Below are 21,097 nucleotides of genomic sequence, written 5' to 3'. Positions count from 1 at the left end.
ACACACTTCACCATGCACAGGGACCAGTGCTTAAGCCACAGGCTATCATATGGGAGTGCCCACAAGCAGCAGAGCACAGCTTCAGTGTCTCCTCTCTCTGTCTCTTATCTTCAGTATAAAAAAATGATTTTAAAAAATGGCTGACAGGAGCAGTAGAATCATGCAGGCACAGAGCCCTAGTAGTAACCCCGGTGGCACAAGGAGGGAACATAAAGACAGTGATGGAGAAACAGAGGGAGAGAGGAAACAACACTTCAGTTTCCCTCAGTGTTGTGGAGGCCAGAACTGGAATCTGGGCTGCAAGCATAACAAAGCAGGTTACCCCCCAGGTGACCTCTCTTGCCAGCTCATATTTTACATATTTAAAAGTATCAACAAAGATGGCACAAACCCAGAATGTAATATAGGAAAAAGAATATTTATTCTTTTGCAAGCATAAATGTAAGTTTACCTATATGTAAATTGATAGCATAGCCACACAGAAAAGACAACTGGAGTGACTTCTGAACAAAATACTCTGTATAATCTCAGATATATATATATATGATATAGTCTAAGGACAAAAAGTAATTCTAAAAAAATCTTGACTTCTAGACTAAACCAAAGAAATCTGCAACAACAATAAGGGCAACAAAAGGGAATAAATAAATATTAAAAAAGAAGAAGAAGAAGAAGAAGAAGAAGAAGAAGAAGAAGAAGAAGAGGAGGAGGAGGAGGAGGAAGAGGAGAAGAAGAAGAAGAAGAAGAAGAAGAAGAAGAAGAAGAAGAAGAAGAAGAAGAAGAAGAAGAAGAAGAAGAAGAAGAAGAAGAAGAAGATGATGATGATAAAACAGGGCAGGGGAAACAGTACGGGGGTTCTGCAAAAGCCTCTCCTGCCTGAGGCTCTGAGGTCCCAGGTTCAATTTCCAGCTCCACCATCAGCCGGGGCTCTGAGAAAAAACAGGGCCAGGTGGTAAGCACACGTGTTACAATGTGTAAGGACCCAGGTTCGAGCCTCTGGCCCCTGCCTGCAGGGGAAAGCTCTGTGAGTGGTGAAGCAGGGCTGCAGGTGTCTCTCTCCCTCTCTGCCTCCCCCTTCCCTCTCAAATTCTGGTTTTGTCTCTACCCAATAAATAAAGATAATTAAAGCTCAAAAAGAAAAAAAAGAAATCTGCAACAGTTATCAGTATGCAACATGTCTCTTAGACTTTATGAGAAGTGATATGGTTATGAAAGGGGTTACAGGGTTTTGGAGGGCACATTGACTTACATGCACTATGTGTGAAATTATGCCCTGAAATCTTAAAAATATGCAAGTTAATATTAAATCACTAATAAAAATTAAAATAAAGAAAGAAATTGTGCCTCTAATATGTTTGTTGTTGGCAGTTGTTCTGGTGGCTCAAGTCAGAGCAACTGAGTAAATAGTGAAGGTACTGGGCACCAGAAGTCTCACAGTGGGAGAACAGCTGCAATCAATACAGAATGAAGGAGGACAAGGATGAGCCCTGGGATGTACAACTGTAATTGCAGTTATTAACATTCACTTACTGTATTTTGTAAAAAAAAAAAAAAAAACATACTTCCTAGTTCTGTCCACTACTTGGAATCTCACACACACACATACACACACACACACAGAGAGAGAGAGAGAGAGAGAGAGAGAAATGTATATGTGGTTATATATATGAACACAACTGTGGACATGTAGATATAGAGACTCCAAAATAGAAAAAGCAAAAGGGAACAATTAGTGAACCTAATGTTCACTGCACTTGCAACTTTTCTAAGGGCTTACAAAAGTGAGGGTAAAAAAATTAAGTGCTTTGTTTTCTTCATTGCCTCCATCCCAATTACATTTAAGTTGCTCTTCTCTGGACTTTATCTAGCTCTGATTTATCTTCATTGAGAACTGGTGATAAAAACTGCCTAGGGTAATCCAAGAGTAAGAGTGCTTTTTCTGTTAAGTCAAGGTGAACTATGGTTTCAACCTGTTTTATGACTTCCTTGGAAGAACCCTGGAAGTTGGTCAGACTCCCCAAGAATCAGTGATCCCGACTCCTTGAGCTTTTTGTCAGAAATAGAATGTTCAGAATGTGTGTCATTTCAATCTCAAATTTATAAGAGGTAACATTGATTTTTTGCTCACTCCCATGAATTCAAGATATCTTTCTAGAGACCACCTCTATTAATTAGATCCATCACTATCTAGAGGAATTTAATATTTACTAAATATTTCTTGAGTTCCAGGTATAGGTTAGCACAATTAGGAATGAGATCTAGTAGAGAAAGGTGCCAGACATAATAGTTTTTGTTTAGTGATGGCAAATAGGCAACAACAACAAAAACAACTACAGAGAATGTCAGTTTGGTGATATCATCAAGAGGGAAAGAAACAGGCATGGAGGACAGAGTCCAGTGTAGAAGGTGAGAATGAAATGACATTTTTTAAGAGGGCAACCAGGAAAGTCATCACTGAAAAGGTGACATTTAAGCAAGTACCAGAAGTGGTTCAAAAAGTGAGCCACAAAGCCATTTAGAAATGGGTGAAGACTTCTCCAGGAAGTGCAAGCATTCTGTGGTGAGAGATACATGGTTTCATAACAGGACATCTTTATGACATGCTTGGCCTTTGACCTTGACTTCTAGAAAGAGTGGAGCTGTAGAAGGTTTTTGAGCAAACAAGTGAGGTAGTCTGATTCACATGTTCAGTCTCAGATAAATTAAAACTACTTCTTTGTGTTCTTTCTTTTAGACAATATTTAAGTTGATGCTCAAATGTATCACTTAAATTTATTGAGTTCTTTCCTGTCTCCACTTAATTTTTGATACCCTTTTCAAATAACAAAGGTGCCACCCAAGAATCTCCATGGATCCATGATGAGGTCTGGAAAGATTTTTAGCCATTAAGGAATCTTCTGGGTAATTCTCATGCCTTTAAAACTGAAAAGCAGTGTGGAGAGATGAGTGGATATAGAGTATTGAGAATTAATGTAGGTGACAGAGGTCAAAAAGGCCAAGACTTGTGCAAGAGGTAGGATGGATGCTAGAGGTGGAAAGAGATGGAGGAGAAAGCATTCGACTTTGGGGAAGTCCAGCAAAAGCAGAGGACCAGAAGGTGCACTGCAGGTCTGATGCATTGCAGAAACAAGTATGTCACCAGAAAACAAGTATTACAGACTCTTCAGTGACTACAGCTTTGAATCTGTCAGTGGAGTCAGTTTCTTCTACTTCAGGAAAACTCTCTCTTGGGTATGAATATTGCAGTCTTAGTGAATGGACTAAAAATAATGATTATCCAGAAGACAATTGCTTCTGCAGAGAGGTTAGGGCTGAGCCCTTATCCAAAGGGGCTAAAAGACTTGGATGTATTCCTTTTCTCTTCACTCATTGTCTCACCACAATGTCTAGAGTAGGGACCTTATGAGAGAAGGAGGCAAGTGAGCCAGAAAGGAGACAGGGTCCATAAAAAAGATGATCAAGCAGAAATTCAATTTTTCAATTTCTTCTCTCTCTCTCTCTCCTCCTGGACCTTTCAGATTCTATTTGGGGTTATTATTTTTAATGTTTTGTTTGTTTGCTTGCTTGCTTGTTTTTATAAGGAGCCAGGAGCTTGGAAGCTCCTACCCTATCAATGGAGAGCACCAATGCCAATTGGTTTTATGACATGCAGAGGAGAAATAATCAATGCATAAATTAGAGTTTTAATGTCATAAACTTTGGAGCATCAAGATTTAGTGAGGGGAGAGCTGGCCAAGATATGACAAGGTTGTAATTGGGATACAGGAAGTGACACTATTTTTCACAGTGAAATAAAAAGAAGGGGAAAGCAGGGAGATTAAGAGAGAAAATGAAATGCACAGTCTTTGCAGGCTGAGTTACAAATAACCCCTTCAGATGAAAAAATGCCAAAAACTTACGTGATATCAGCATTAGGGTGCAGTCCAAAGACTTCAGGGTTATCTAGGGATGGCAGTGACTGAATGTATTCAAAATACTGGTCCAGGGTTTTGCACACGGGTATTTTATATCCAGTATAAAAACAAAATGTTGGTTCAAACATCTTCTCACTAAACCAGACCTATGTAGGAGGGGGAAACACCAGAAGAAATAAAATTGATGAATATCTAAATGAAAAATACCACTATAAAGAGGGGTCACCCTATTTCCATTTCAATAGTTTTTATAGTATTGGGTTTGAAAGTGCCTTAGCAAAATCACTGATAGAATCATTAGCACATGTGTGAAGAATAGTGAGAGGCTTTTAACAATAGTGAGAGGTTCCAACACGGAACCTGGGCCTCTTTTTTCCACCTCAGAAAATATTTGCTGAAAATGAAATGGAGAGAGGGAGTCCTGCAAGCCTGCTCTGTTCCAGTAATTGCCAGCCCTCAACCCCACTTCTGAATAGGATTAGGAATATGATGCAGAGGAGGGGAGATAACTTCCTTTTCTCTTTCTCTGTCTCTTTCACACACACACACACACACACACACACACACACACACACACACACACACACAGACACATGAGAGAGAGAGAGAGAGAGAGAGAGAGAGAAGAGACAGAGAGACAGAGATGGGAGGCTATCTGGGCTTTATCACTGTCTTCCTTCTCCAAATGGGGCTCATGCTAGGAGTCTGTGCTTATTATGCTCAGCATGGCTGGCACTAACACTGAGCTCCACACACAGATGGAAAACATCTCACAAAACAGATCTGTAAGAGCTACCTCTGTTAATTAAGTTATGTCCCTGACCACAAAAAGCAAATGTATCCAATCATCTTATTGTTCACTTTAAGACATCTTTTTGTCATTCCATATGAATTGATTATCTGCAATGTCTCAGCTGGAGAATAAATACATGCTTAGTGTGAGCAGACTTATTCTGAAGAGGAGGGGAAACAATGCTGAATATCTATGAGCCAGTGTTGAGGCAATGACTGCAGTGTCTAATAGAGAAAAGGAGAGAGGGAGTCTTGCAAACTTGCTATGTTCCAGTGATTGACAGCCTTCAACCTCACTTCTGAATAGGAGTAGGGAGGAAGGGAGGGAGAGAGATAACGAGGGAGGGAGGGGAGAGAGAGAGAGAGAGAGAATATCAAAGTACTATCTGGGCTTTATCACTACCTCCCCTTTTCTCCAAATGAGGCTCATGGTAGGAGTCTGTGCTTATGCTCAGCATGGCTGGCACCAACACTGAGTTCCACACACAGTCAGAAAACATCTCGCAATCTATCAACACTTCCCTCCCACCTCAGATTTGCAAGAGCTACCTCTGTTAATTAAGTTATGTCCCTGACCATGAAAAGCAAATGTATCCAATCATCTTATTGTTCACCTTAAGACATCCTTTTGTCATTCCATATGAATTGATTATCTGCAATGTCACAGCCAGAGAATAAATATATGCTTAGTGTGAACAGACTTATTCTGAAGAGGAGGGGAAACTATGCTGAATGTCTATGAGTCAGCATTAAGGCAATGCCTATAGTGTCTAATAGAAAAAGGAGAGAGGAAGTCTTGCAGCCTGCTCTGTTCCAATGATTGACAGCCCTCAATCTCACATGGTACAGAGGAGGGGAGATGATAATCTTATTTCTGAGGTGGGGGAGAGAGAGAGAGAGAGAGAGAGAGAGAGAGAGAGAGAAGGATTTTTCCCATAGGAAGACAAATGATGGGAAAACAGGAGTGGAGATACAGGCAAGATATCTGAATCACTTGGTGGAACAAGACAGAGGGTTGTGATTTACTTCTACTGGCTACACTTTCTCCATTGCCTTCCTTCCATGCCCTTCTAGTTCATTTCAGGTCCAGCATTTGCCATGAAAGATTCTGTGTGCTCATTCTCTTTTTCTGTACTGGATGAAGGTCTCTATCCTATTTAACTCATGCATAAGGCACTCAGTTTAGAATGAGCACAAGATGCAACAATGAAACACACACTGTCCTTTCCTTCAAGGAACTTGTAACCCAGTGGAAGCATAAACAAATTACATAATAACTATAGTACAAAGTACATGAAGGCATGAGCCAAATGAAATAAAAAATGAGCAAAATGCTGCAGCCAGGAAGGTGGCTTACTGAGTAGGGCACAAGGCTTGCATGTGTGAGGTTTGAGTTCTATCCCCCAAGCCCCATGTGCTGGAGTGATACTCTATTCTCATAAATAAATAAATATTTAAGAAAAACAAACAAAATATCAGAGATATTTCAAAGCAGGAAGAAAGAAAAAGAAGGATGCCAGGCAAGGCAATATCTATGAGGCGATTTTCAAGATATCTTGAAGGACATTTTGACAGGAATTTTTGACTTGAGGAAACCACACAAAACATAGAATAACTTGTGCAAAATATGTGAAAGCAGTGGGGGAAAATTTGTAGTCTAGGACATACATAATGGTAAGAGACAGGACAGGAAATGTGAAGTGAGATCATAGTATGAATGACTAAGGATGTCACGGTAAGGGCTGATGTTTAAGAGATTGGGAGCAGGTGAAAAAATTATTAAAGAGAGCAGTGCTGTGATCATGGTCATTAATTGGAAATATTATATTTTTACTGATATGGATTACTAGGGAGGCAAAGGGGCCACAGGCTTTTCAGCACACAGGCAGCAAATGATCTAGACTGAGTTCAGTGTTGCCAGATGACACACATCTATCAAAGCAAAATGAGATTTCTTTCTGGTTCTTTATTACCTTTATTCACATGCATGTCAATAGTAGAATCACAAACCACAAACCTCCAGGTTTATCAAACCTGGAGGACAATTTTGGGCAGAGTCAAATTGAGAATATGATATCTACACAGAATTACTTTGGGAGACTCCAGGAAATTTCTTACAAAAGATAGCTCCCAAATTGAAAGGCATTAGCTTGAAGATGTACAATTCATCTGACCCTCACTTGGGCAACTCTGGATAATATGGTTAGGGTAAAATGGCAGCAAAGAGGAAGTGAAGGTTAGAAGGAGAAACACAGGACTGATCTAAAGTCAGGGGAAGGTAAGATGTGGGGCCCATGGTACTTTTCTGCAGTCTTCCCCCAGAGGTTTCCTGTTGTCAGGTTCAAGTGTTGTCTCATGTCCTTACAATCTTATCCCAAATCACCTCTCTGGCTATTGAGGAGCCTTCTAGAACAGATCCCAGCTGAATAGAAACATAAGAGAGGGAAAGGAGTAGGTGAGACAGAAAAGTAGAAAGACTGGGGGCTTGGGTGGTAGTGCAGCGGGTTAAGTGCACATGGCGGAAAGCATAAGGACCAGCACAAGGATCCCAGTTTAAGCCCCTAGCTCCCCATCTGCAGGGGGGAGGGGTGTCACTTCGCAAGTGGCAAAGCCGGTCTACAGGTGTCTATCTTTCTCTCCCCCTCTCTGTATTCCCCTCCTCTCTCCTTTTCTCTCTGTCTTATCCATAAGCTATAGCAACAATAACAGTAACAACTATAACAAGGACAACAAAATGAAGAAAAAAAAAAAAGCTTCCAGGAGCAGTGGATTCATAGTGCTGGCACCGAGCCCCAGTGATAACCTTGAAGGAAAAAAAAAAGAAAGAAAAAGAGTAGAAAGTCTGAATAATTGAATGCTGAGTCCATGGTAATAAGGAAGAGGATTGCTCAAAGGTCAGACTGGAGTCACTGAAGGTGGTTCAATTCTAAGGAAATGTAGGAGAAAGTTATTAAAGAGAATAGCACTAGGATCATGACAACTAATAAGAAAGATTAGTGCAATTAAAAGAAAGGAAGAGAAAAGGAGAGAGAAGAAGAGGGAGAGAGAGAGAGAAAAAAAGAGAAACAGGTGAAAACGTAAGGAAAGAGAGGGAAACTATGGCTAGGGAAGTTACCCAGGAGTATAAACAAGAGAAAATAGTTGGAGGGGGCTAAGCAGTGGTGCACCGGGTCAAGTGCACATAGAATGGAGCGCAAAAAACTGAGCAAGGATCCTGGTTCAAGTCCCTGGCTCCTCACATGCAGAGGGGTCACTTCACAAGCGGTGAAGCAGGTCTATCTTTCTCTCTCCCTCTCTGTCTTCCCCTGCTCTCTCAATTTCTATCTGTCCTATCCAATAATAGCAGATTTAAAAAATGGAAAAAATGGATGCTAGGAGCAGCAGATTCATAGTGCAGACACTAAGCCCCGGCAATAACCCTGGAGGCATGAGAAAAAAAAAAAAGGAAGGTAAAATAGTTGGATTATCTTCTCATTTAGGATAGTAGTTACTGGAAACAAAGTTCTGAGAAGCTAGAATATGAAATGTAGCACAGAGAAACCCTGTTATTCAGGGAGAGCCAATGATCTGGGATCTAAATAAGGAACCTGTTCTAAACCAGAAGATCTGCATGTCCCACACTATTTCCCAGAGAGTGAAGAACGAGAGAGAGAGAGAGAGAGAGAGAGAGAGAGAGAGAGAGAGTGTGTGTGTGTGTATGATTTTCCCTCTCCTTTATATCACCCCTACCCAGCTATCTACCTTGAGGACAAAGAAGCCTCCTAGAAACAGCTCTAATTCTGATACAAAAGGCAAAAAGGCCTCCTAGAAACTCCTGTGCTTTACCAGCAAACTGTGGAGTTCTTGACATCTTTGGGTTAGGTAGTTTCAATAAAACAAAGACAAAATGACTAAGATAGTTGGCTAATCAACACTTCTATTGACTTACAAAAAAGAGACTAAGCATTTTTTTAAAGCTAATATGGTAAGTTTTGTTTTTTTTAAAAATAAGTATACCTAATTTTCAGGTTGTGCTCAGGGGTCAGATATATTTCAATCCAAACCACTCTATTTTAGACTACTATCACCCCAGGTATATAAAATCCTCAATCTGCTGAGATTAAATTGTTTACCAACATCAACAGATGTATTGAATATGCCCCTGGGTACTAGAGAGAAGGGATACAGAGACCTAGAAGATTTGGTTCTCACTTTAATGGGATTAAAATCTAGTGGGGGAAGCAGAACATGTGTATTAGCATCATATATTCCCTTCTCATTGCCCAAAGCAACCATTCTTTCTCCTTTTTTCTTTGAGTGTCTCAAACTTGCTCTCTTTTCTCCTCAGCTGATGACCTATAGCCACTCATCTGATGATGTTTTTCATTTGACTATGAACATAGACACTTTCTGAAGTAAACAGCCCCATCTTCCCCATCTTCCAGTACCTGCACCCATACTCATGTTTCTCCCCTATCATAAGGTTTGGGCTGTCATTCTTCTACCAAGGAGAATAGGGCAATATCAGCGTGGTAAACAAAAGAAGTACTAATGTTTTGGTAAATAAAAATCAGTATTGACTTTGAAAATCATCAAAATGAGTAAATAGGAGTAAGGCAGACTCAAAATGCTCTACAACAATATGCAAAATATGTCAGAAGCTTCAGAGTTAAAGTCGGTAAGATAAGGCCAGACTTTTATATCAGTAAATCATGTTAGAAAAGTGTAAGGGCTAGAATATTTAGTTTTCACATCAGTAGAGAGAAATAAAAAACATATTTTTAAAGGTACAGGAGAAGAAAGAAGGTAAAATAGTGTGGTTAGTGAAAATCAGAACATAAGATAGTGGCAATAAGTTAAAAAGTCTAAATTTTTATTTATTTATTTATTCCCTTATGTTGCTATTGTTTCAGTTATTGATGTCATTGTTGTTGAATAGGACAGAGAGAAATGGAGAAAGAAGGGGAAGACAGAGATGGGGAGAGAAAGACAGCTGCAGACCTGCTTCACCGCTTGTGAAGTGACTCCCCTGAAGATGGAGTGCCCAGGGCTCAAACCAGGATCCTTATGCCAGTCCTTGCACTTTGCAAAACCTGCACTTAACCCAGTGCACTACCACTCGACTCCCAAAAAAGTCTATAATCATAGCAATAAAGTATTTAATTTGTTAAAATGCAAATACTCAGGTTGGGTATAGAAAGTCACAGATAATAGTTAATTATAAGAGATCCATCTAAAATATGATGGCATGGAAAAATTGCAACCAAAGGAATAGAAAATGATAACCAAAGAGATTAAAATTAAGAATGTCTAATCAGAGGTGGTTGATATGGTGGTTGGGGATCAAGCCCAGAATCTTTCATGTGCAATGCACGTGTTCTACCACTGAATCACACCCCTAGATATTTGCTTTCCTTTTCTTTCCTTCCTTCCTTCCTTCCTTCCTTCCTTCCTTCCTTCCTTCCTTCCTTCCTTCCTTCCTTTTCTTCTTTCCTTCCTGTCTGCCTGCCTGCCTGCCTTCCTGCTTCCTCCCTCCCTCCCTCCCTCCCTCCCTCCCTCCCTTCCTTCTTCCCTTCCTTTCTTGCTCTGGCTTATGGGGGTGCTGGGGTTTAAACCTGAGACTTCAGAGACTCAGGCATGAAAATCTTTTTGCATAACCATTCTGCTGTCTCCCAAGCCTCATATCCCAGTCTTTAACTATATATTCTGTTTTGCTACATTCAAGTATTCAAAACCTTGTTATTAGTGCTCCCCCCTTTAAATTTTTTATATATATATAAAAAGGAAACACTGACAAAAACCATAGGATAAGAGGGGTACAACTCCACACAATTCCCACCACCAGAACTCCATATCCTATCCCCTCCCTTGATAGCTTTCCTATTCTTTATCTCTCTGGGAGTATGACCCAAGGTCATTGTGGGATGCAGAAGGTGGAAGATCTGGCTTCTGTAATTGATTTCCCACTGAACATGGGCATTGACAGGTCTATCCATACTCCCAGCCTGTTTCTCTCTTTCTGTAGTGGGGCAGGGCTCTGAGAAAGCGGGGCTCCAGGACACATTGGTGAGGTCGTCTGCCCAACTTCCCCTCTTTTATCTTGAAACCCTTTCTCCTTGATGAGAATAATACTTAATAGCATAACTTAAAACATCATTTTTATGCTGATGAATTCAAAGTCTTTTTCTCTAGCCAGCCCCCTTCTCAGTTCCAGATCTGTAAATCCAATTATATATTTAAAAATAATGACATTAATTACCTTATTCAACAAATACTTATTGGTCACCTACTACAGAAAAAGTTCTGTTATAGGTGTTGGGAACTTGGCAGTAAATTAGTCAGATGAAGCTACTGCCTTTCTGGAGCTTACAACTAATTTACAGGCAACTCTATTTGGATACACATGGATCTAATACACATTTCAAAAGCTACATGATTAAAATAGAGCTCCTAATCTCCACCTTCAGTTCCTCATGAAGCTCTTCCTTTTCTCTGTCAATAGTCCCATTCTCTCTCTTTTTTAAAAGTTGTTTTTATTATCTTTATGTATTTATTGGATAGAGACAGTCTCAGGCATCAAGAAGGAAGGGGGAGCTAGGGAGAGAGAGAGAGAGGCACTTGGCAGCACTGCTTCACCACTCTTGAAGCTTTCCCCCTGAGGTGAGGACTAGGGGCTCAAACCTGGGTCCTTATGCACTGTAACATGTGCACTCAACCAGGTGCACCACCACCTAGCCCCAACAGTCCCATTCTCTAGTTTTTTAGATCAAAACTAGAAATGGTCCTGGACCCTCTAACTCCCACCCCTTCTTTCTCTGGCAGTACTGCTGGTAATGTCTGCACAACCTATCTAAACTCTAACCACTTCTCACAGTCTTTGGTATTAAAGCTCCAATGTTTTTTTTTTTTTTTTTTTTTTACAATTAGCCTATCACAAAGTATACTTAAAAAAAAAAAAAAACCTTTTTTCCCTCCTTTGAATCTCAGGTATAGAAGTGAGTTTATCATACCATTTTATTTTATTCTTAAGAGTCTAGGTCTATTTTATCTTCATTTTTCTCTTCATTTATTATGTTTACTTCCCATATCCTTCTCTCTGAGGACATTTACTTAAATGTTCTTAATTTGGGCAAGGGAGGGGATCCAGCTGGAGAGCATCTGCCATTGCTTCTGTGAGGCCCTGGTTTGACCCCTGGCACAGCATGAGAGCAACTAGAGACAAAAACCAATCAGAACTCCATGGGTGGAGGAACAGTGCTCTGTGTAATCTCTCTGCCATTATTTACCTTTCTCTTAAAGAATAAAAGAGGGGGTGGTTGGTGGTGCACCTAGTTGAGTGCACGTGTTACAGTGTGCAAGGACCTGGGTTCGAATCCCCAGTCCCTGCCTGCAGGGGGGAAAGCTTTGTGAGCAGTGAAGCTGTGTTGCAGGTGTCTTTCTGTCTCCCTCCCTTTCTGTCTACCACCCCCTTCCCTCTCTATTTCTGCTTGGCTCTATCTAATAAATAAACATAATAATTTTTTTATAAGAATGGAAGCTACTCCCAGCCCTAATCCAATTTTCTAGCCCTTTTCTCTACTCTGACACCATTCTCTCAGACGAACGATATTCTCATCTAACCTCATCAAACTCAAGCAAAACTACTATAGCTGTATGCCTAAAATGGTTCTCTTAGCTTTCTTCTACCCTAAAATCCATAATCTCATCTGCTCTGATCCTACTGTTTGGTTCCTGTTCATTAACCATCTTGTCTCAACTTAGGTCATGCCACCTTATAGACACCAAGTTACAGATGCTGCCATGACTCCACCCTGACTTTTCTGGGCAGACGACCTCATCAATGTGTCCTGGACCCTCTCATCTCCAGAGCTCTGGTCCACTAGGGAAAGATAGAAACAGGCTGGGGGTATGGATTGACCTGTCAATGCCCATGCTCAGTGGAGAAGCTGCTACAGAAACCAGAATTCCTATCTTCTGCTCCCCAAAAATAACCTTGATCTATACCCCCCCGTAGGGGAGAAGTGATAGGATGAAGATAAGAGAACTCTGCACTCCAGCTCCATCAGCACCCAGAGAGAGAGAGAGAGAAGGAGAAGGAGAAGGAGAGGGACATATGGAGGTAGCTACGATGTTATGAGTGGCTATAGGGGGAGAGAGGATTTAATTAGAAAAAGAAGGGGCAATTATGTATAAATACGAACAGATAGTTGTAGAGAAGATGGTTGACCCATGTCTACAACTTTAGAGGAACTGTGGTGGACTACAGTGGGGAGAGTGAAGATTCAGAACTTTGGTAGTGGGAATGGTGTGGATTCAAACCCCTGTCGACATGTAATTCTGTAATATAAAAATAATTTTTAAAAAAATTAAAAAGAAGCTTTCTTTAAAAAAAAGAACGCTATGGACTTGTCAGTGTTTCCATTTTATAAATAACCAGAGCACTGCTCAGCTCTGGTTTATGGTGGTGCTGGAGTTGACCTGAGACCTTTGAGCTTTATAAATGAAATCTTGCATAACTACGTTATCCACCCCCACCTTCTGCCCTCACCTCCATGTTTCTAAATTCTATGCATGATGTCACATGGATCATTTCTTTCAAGTTCTATATTGATCAGCTTCTATAACATTCAACTTGTTTATGCCTCATGACAAGACTCCTAGGTTGTCATCAATTTTCCACTCCCCCAAACAATATTATGAAGAATATCTTTGAATATATCCTTGAAATTTCTGAGAATTTCTCTGGGATATATGCTGGGAGAGGAATTTTGATTCAGAGATTAATCATATCACACACTTGATATATGTGGTATATGGCCATACAATACATACCTGAGGGGCCAGGAGTATGATGCCCCAGATAGAATGCACATGTTACCATGAACAGTGACCTGGGTTCAAATCCCCAGTCCCTAACTGCGGGGTGGGGGGAGCTTAAGGAGTACTGAAGTAGTACTGTAGGCATCACTCCTTCTCTCTCTCTTTCAAAAACTATCTCTGTGTCTCATCTTCTATCAAAACAGAGAGAAAAAATGGCTGCCAGGAGTGGTAGAATTGTATAGGCACCAATCCCCAGTGATAAGAAAAAACCCTGGTGGTAAGAAAATACATGTCTGTTTTTTATCCCACTTAAGTAATGTGCATTACTTCTTTAATATGTAGAAATCTTAAGATGACCTGTAGAAATTTTCATTTTAGGTGTGATGGCTCCATTGGTTACGAAAGTATTTACTAACATATACTAATGGATTTTGGGGGGAAGAGAGGAAAAAATTAACACCTCATCATTTTTCAATTGTTTGTTCTAGTAGAAAAATGAGAAAAAATTCAAAATAAGTTATTCTTCCAACCACTTATCTTGGGATTTGAAATCACCATATGTCTTGTACTCAGAGAAAGAGGCAGAGAAATTTTGTCCAGTGTTATTATTTCTTTCCCAAGGATTAGAGAAACAAGGAAAGACTGGAAAACAGGAGGTGACAGGATGGGGAGAGACGCAGGGCATGAGCAACTTGTCTATACAGCTAGTCTATTCACAAGTCACTGAGAATTGATTGCAATTCTGCTCTGTACTATAAGCAGATTGTTCATTTTTTGGAGGGGGGGTGATTCTTTTCAGCAGTTCAGCTTTATAATCCCCCAGTAGCTTAATTTTTATAAGCAGGAATAATAATAAAAAACCCCTCATGCTTGGAAGGAAACTATAATAAAATGTACCTCCACTTTTTTCTAAATTGACTTACTCTAGCAAAGCAATTAAGTAAACGTTTGTCAAAATCATCTGTCACTCTGCCTCCATATTGTACTTCTCCAATCATGTACCGAACTGTATTCCATGACACACCCTTTATTAAAAAAGAAAGGAAAAGATTACTCATTGTCAATCCAAATAAACAACTCTAAACATTCCAGGTCTTCCCCAGAGGAAAGCTCTGGGAAAGGACTAGCTAGACTGCATTTAATATTACCCATTATCTTATATTAATCACACTTGTGCTATTTAATGACTGGAACTATTAGGATTTGTTCACCAAAGAAAAACCTACAATACAAAACACGGGTGAATATATTGCTCATTGATTATTTGAAATAAGGAAGAGAAGACTATTTTTCACTCAGTGGATGCAATCATCTCTAATACTCATTATAGTAGTGCCAAGTTGTTAGAGGAGCAAGTCATGTTTACTGAAAAACGGAGAAAAATCAAGTAATCAGCATGTTAATATGCTTTCTTAGTAATATATTTTCTAAATCAGCATGAGAGCAACTAGGTTATTCATTTGTAACATTTTTCTAGAATGCAATCTTTTGTTGTTTCATTCTGTGAGCTACATTCTGTGATAACTACATATAAGTATTCCCTTCTATAGCAATCATATACTAACAATACATTTCATACAGTAATAGTTTTTTTAATTAAAAAAGTCTTTCAATACCTTTGAGATAAGAAAAGCAAGGATGCTTGGTTTTTATTTACTTCTCCTTGGCTAAAATTTTATTTTTCAGTTTCATTACGTTCTGAAATAACTATTCTAAGCTATTACCTGTATATACTAAAATTACAAACAATCAGAAATCATAAACTTCTACAATATACTGTTTAATGAAACTGTCATATATTTAATATCTGTAACTTCATGGATTGGTTCCAGACTTCTCACCTGCTAAAGTGAAAATTCATTATGGCTTATCATTACCATTGATTCCACAATATCTATAATTTTCTTTAAGATCTATTGTGAGACAGGAGAGAAGGAGAACAGAAAATTTACATTTATGGAGCCCTTATTATGTACCATATACTGCATTTTCACAAATGCTAACTCATTTATTCTTCATGAATTATAGCTATTTTACAAATGACTAAACAGGCTCTGAGAGGCTCATTAACCTCCTCAAATGCATTCATAAACAGATTCTCAAAAGTTCAAATGAGTTTGTATTCTTAGCTCTGTGACCTTGAGGAAGCCCCTTACCCTCACTGGTCTACCACCTTATGAGTACAATAGGGATAATAGTAATGCCTGTTGGACATAACTCACAGTTATGAAGGCAAAAATGAGAGCCATGATAGAGTGCTATACAATGACTAGTGGCCATCATTAGAAACTATTTAATAAACTTCAGTATTTGTTGGGATGTGACTTAAGGTGAGAAAGAACTTTCACCTAGGCAAGGAGATAACATTTTTTCTTTTTAAAATAGTTTTACCATTGTTGTGGTCATTATTATTGTTGTTACAGATGTCGTTGTTGTTGGATAGGATAGAGAGAAATGGAGAGAGGAGAGGAAGACAGAGAGGGGGAGAGAAAGATAGACACCTGCAGACCTGCTTCACCGCCTGAGAAGCGACTCCCCTGAAGGTGGGGAGCCGAAGCTCGAACTGGGATCCTTGAGCCAGTTCTTGCACTTCACACCATGTATGCTTAACCACTGTGCTACCACCCAATCCCCTTTAATTTTTTTATTATCTTTATTTATTTATTGGATATAGATAGCCAGCAATAGAGAGGAAATAGGATGGCAGAGAGGGAGAGAGACACTTGTGACACTGCTTCAGCACTTGCAAAGCTTTCCTCTGCAGGTAGGGACTGGGGGGGCGGTGCTTGAACGCTGGTCCTTGCATATTGTAACATATGCATTCAACCAGGTGCACCACCACCCATTCCCCCAGATAACATTTTCACTCATTGCTGTGGCTCAGTACCTGCGCTGCAAATCCATTGCTCCCAGTGGCTATTCTTCCCTTTTTTTTTTTTCTCTTACTTTCTATTTTATTTGACAGGACAGAGAAAAATTGAGAGAGGAGGGGAGATAGAAAAGGAGAGAAAAATCATGGTGAGTGAAATAAGTCAGAAACAGAAGGATGAACATGGGATGATCTCACTCTCAGGCAGAAGTTGAAAAACAGGATCAGAAAAGAAAACACAAGTAGAACCTGAAATGGAATTGGCGTATCGCACCAAAGTAAAAGACTCTGGGGTGGGTGGGTGGGGAGAATACAGGTCCATGAAGGATGATAAATGACATAGTGGGGGTTTTATTGTTAAATGGGAAACTGGGGAATGTTATGCATGTACAAACTATTGTATTTACTGTTGAATGTAAAACATTAATTCCCCAATAAAGAAAAAAAGAAAAAAGATAGACACCTGCAGACTTGCTTCACTACTCATGATGCATTCCCCTTGCAGGAGGGGAGCAGGGGCTCGAACCAGGGTCCTTGTGCATAGGGATAGGTGAGTTTTACCATGTGCACCACTACCCAATCCCTAACAGTTTCACTTTTAAGATGTCAAGAGCGAGATAAAAGAAGGAAAGTTTGATCTAAGGTATGCATTCTCTTGACTTACACGGACATCTGGGAGTGGTAGGAGGAAGGAAGCACAGGACATGTCTCAATACACTAAGTTCCCTACTTAGGGTTCTGTCTTTGTTGTGCTTATGCTAGGGAGGGAGTGATGGAAGGGGTGGAAGGAAAACCGCACCAGCATGAGAAGACAGTCAGAACGCATTGTGAGGGATGATGGGGGTATGCACGGAAATCACTGGACCAGTAAACAGCTGACTGGAATGAATAGTTGCAGTTTGGGGCGTGGTAGGGGAAGCTCAGCATTTTCATCGCTATCACAGATGGAGAAATGACTATAGAATCTTGATTTAAGGACAGTGATAAACAAAAAACAATTTCACTCACTTTTTTAATATCACATTCATCGAGGTGATTCTGAATAAACTGGACACTAGCTGTGAAATCAGCAGAATTGAATTCATAAGGAATATTCCAACCCAAAGGACCAAATTTGCGACGTTCCTTAAAAACATCCAAGAAATGTACTGAGTGATATTCTGAAATTACATGCTGTTGATTTCCTTTCATTATTGTTGTTAAAATAAAAAGCACAATAAAGACATGGTGTTAAAGCAAGTTACATAACCCACTATTAATCAAAAATAAAAATGTATTAAAAAGTAACATTTTTGTAGAAGAGTTTATCATTCCAGATGTATTCATAATTAGGAATATTATTCCATAGCTACACAGCTAAATGGCTTATAAGAATAAAGTTACAGATATTTAACAAAATAGAATTCTCAGCTTTAATAAAAAGTCTGTATTGAAGTTTTCTGATCCCAGACTTCCCGATACTTGTTATTGGAAATCCTACTGATTATTACATTTGCATCTATGTTTGCAAAATGAATTTTGTTTGTTATTTGTCTACATGGTACATTCTTTTGACTAATATATACTATGAGTCCTGTATTTCAGGCTCTGTCCCGTTATCACAAAACCCTACTCTAAGGTGAAATCTGAATATTTCAGAGATTTCTACCCACAGGCAGTGGAGGGTTGTACTGACACTCTCTATCACCCACTAACTCTTATGTCTGGCTGCAGCCCTAAGGGTTTGGAGGTTGCGCATGGGATAACTGGAATAAACTCAATTACTTTACGGCATCAAAAGAATGTACATGACATTTGGATAATGACAGTTTTAAGCTTCCTCACCCTGATGCTTTCTCCCTTATGCATGTATTCTGATCTTTGTCTGTGTAATGTACCTGTTGTTTTGTCTGAACATCTACTTCTGATGTATGTTATGTAATGCATATTTTTTACAAATAAATACTCCTTGAAGCTTGGGATGGGCGGTGGGGGCACACAGTTGACACTTTCCTAGCTAGAGATGTCACATGTGTGTGTTCTCACTGACCTCTCCACCCTGGGATGCATCTAATCTCAGGACCCTGGAAACTGGCTAAGTTTCTCCATCTGAGCATTCCCCACCATCTAGGTTCTTATTTCCAACTCAAGAAAGTAGGAGTAGGTCCTCAGTCAATATCTGCCAAATGAATTCATTTACTTCTAAACTGAACTTGAAAGTTTCATATGTTAAATATAAGGGTTTGAGCTTTTGTTTCTCAGGCTAAAAGTCCTACGTGTTAAAGAACATTTAGATTCCCTGCTACTTCTACACTGTAATCCTAAAATTTAAAAATACCTATTGTAGAGCATGACATATTTTTCTTAAAACTCTCACATTTCTGTCAATTGTTCCTTCTACTGAAAGAATAGTTAACCTTTAAGAATTGCCAAATTACCCATAAATAACACAACTGAGCTCAGATCAAATGAGTCAATTATCTTGATGTTCTGGGAACTATTTTAAAGGTAAATCAGTGTTCCAGTGAGTATTTCCAAGCTCTGATCACCTACTCACATCATATAGATGATCATAACTACTACCATGACATCAGCTTTCTCTACTTCAACGAAAAAAAAAAAAAAACAGTGGAGGGTATGGAGGGTACAGGCGGTGGCATACCTGGTTAAGTGCTCACATTACAGAATGTAAGGACCCTGGTTCAAGCCCCTGGCCCCCACCTGCAGGGGGGAAGCTTCGTGAATGGTGAAGCAGGGCTGCAGGTGTTTGTCTGTCTGTCTGTCTGTCTGTCTCTCTCTCTCTCTTTCTAACTCCCCATTTTGATTTTTGTCTCTATCCAATAAATAAATAGTTAAAAAAAATTTTAAAAAAACAATGGACAGTCAGATGATTTCTCCCAACTAATTTCTAGACCTTTGGCCCAAAGGCCTGTGGTGAATATCCATGTGAAGGGCAGAATTCCCATATATCCACAGGAAGGTATAAGTCTATTTCTTTACTACTATTTTTTTTTTAATCAGAACAATGTTCAACTCTAGTTTATGGTGGCGAGGGGACTGAACCTGGGACCTGGAGCCTCAGGCATGAGAGTCTGTTTGCATAACCATTACACTATTTCCCCCTCCATTTCTCTACTTTCTAAACTTATACAAACTTTTCTTTTTCTCCCAGATCTTCCACAGCTTCCTCATCATTCTAATCCTTTCTATAACTGCTCCATGCTTTACATACTAAATAATACCACTTTTTTTTTTTTAACAGAGCACTGCTCAACTCGAGTTTATGGTGTTCAAGGGGGTTGAACCTAGGGTTTAGGAGCCTCAGGCATGAGAGTCTCTTTGCATAACTATTATGCTATCTACTTCCTGCCCATAATATCACAATTTTAAGGAATCTAAGTGAATTTTAACTTGTACAAATTCATGGACAGGTCAGAGAAGAACTCCTGAAAAGTGATAAGGTTTTAATTTCTAGTTTTCAGAATATGCTTTTAAAATATTAAGCAATCCATGAAGATTAGTCTGGGGCAAGATGTTCTGACCCTGTGGGATCAAACCAAGGGCAAAAAAATTGCTTTTTAAACTGCAAGCTACTACCATTACTACTAGACTTGCACTTCTTTAGGTTAAGTTTTCAGATACTAAGCATGAATGGTGAAAATTCTACCCCCATTCTTTAGCTAGTTCCATCAACGCAGCTTAGCAAAAGGAAGACTTGGAAACTTATGAGCTGGTAGAGACTAACTTCCACCTTGAACATATTAGATGAGAAAATATTGACAGGAAGAGAGACTGGTCCAAGTAGTCCAGGTAACAAAAGGGGAGACTTGACTCAAAGGTGTTAATTTCTCTTAGTGGCTTTCTGCTCTATGTACATATGCTCTCTTGATTTGTTTTTACAGGTATTTCATGCAAAAATGGTTAATCCAATAACCAAGCCCTGTGCTTTGACAATAGACAATATCTTTCTCTCTGTATATTTAAAATTTTTATTTATTTATTTTCCCATTTGATGCCCTTGGTTTTTGTTGTTGTTATAGTTATTATTGTTGTTATTGATGTCATTATTAGATAGGACAGAGAGAAATGGAGAGAGGAGGGGAAGACAGAGAGAGGGAGAGAAAGATAGACACCTGCTGACCTGCTTCACTGCCTGTGAAGCGACTCCCCTGCAGGTGGGAAGCTGGGGGCTCAAACTGGGATCTTTACAGTGGTCCTTGCGCTTCATGCCACATGTGCTTAACACACTGTGCTACTGCCCAATTCCCTCTCTCTGTATTTTTAAAGATAGAGTTAGGGAGAGTATAAGAGAGCACAGTACCAGGGGCCGGGCGGTAGTGCAGTGGGTTAAGTGCACATGGCGCAAAGCCCAAGGACTGGTGTAAGGATCCAAGTTCGAGCCCCTGGCTCCCCACCTGCAGGGGGGTTGATTTACAAGAAGTGAAGCAGGTCTGCAGGTGTCTTTCTCTCCCCTTCTCTGTCTTCCCCTCCTCTCTCAATTTCTTTCTGTCCTATACAACAACAATAATAACAACAACGATAAACAAGGGCAACAAAAATAGCCTCCAGGAGCAGTGGATTTGGTACAGGCACCAAACCCCAGTGATAACCCTGGAGACGAGAGAGAGAGGGAGAGAGAGAGAGAGAATAGTACCAAAGCTTACTGTAGTGTGGTGGAGCTGGCTTTTAAGCCTGGATGGCACACATGGCAAAGTAGTATACTATCCAAGTGAGCTATTTTCAG

General features: G+C 39.7%; 1 protein-coding gene across 1 annotated transcript in view; it reads right to left on the bottom strand.

Moving 5' to 3' along the window:
- DNAH8 (dynein axonemal heavy chain 8) overlaps positions 1–21,097 on the bottom strand; it is a 429,487-nt gene that overhangs the window by 74,198 nt on the left and 334,192 nt on the right. Inside the window, exons 85-87 of the mRNA XM_060190815.1 lie at positions 17,383–17,499; positions 14,429–14,530; positions 3,900–4,060 (exon numbers count right to left, since the gene is read on the bottom strand). Coding sequence (XP_060046798.1) covers positions 3,900–4,060; positions 14,429–14,530; positions 17,383–17,499 — 380 coding nt within the window. The remainder of the gene's footprint in view (positions 1–3,899; positions 4,061–14,428; positions 14,531–17,382; positions 17,500–21,097) is intronic.

Source organism: Erinaceus europaeus, chromosome 4, assembly GCF_950295315.1.
Source record: "Erinaceus europaeus chromosome 4, mEriEur2.1, whole genome shotgun sequence".
NCBI lineage: Eukaryota > Metazoa > Chordata > Mammalia > Eulipotyphla > Erinaceidae > Erinaceus > Erinaceus europaeus.
The sequence above is the reverse complement of the archived record's forward strand: the minus strand, read 5'-3'. Positions and strand labels throughout refer to the sequence as shown.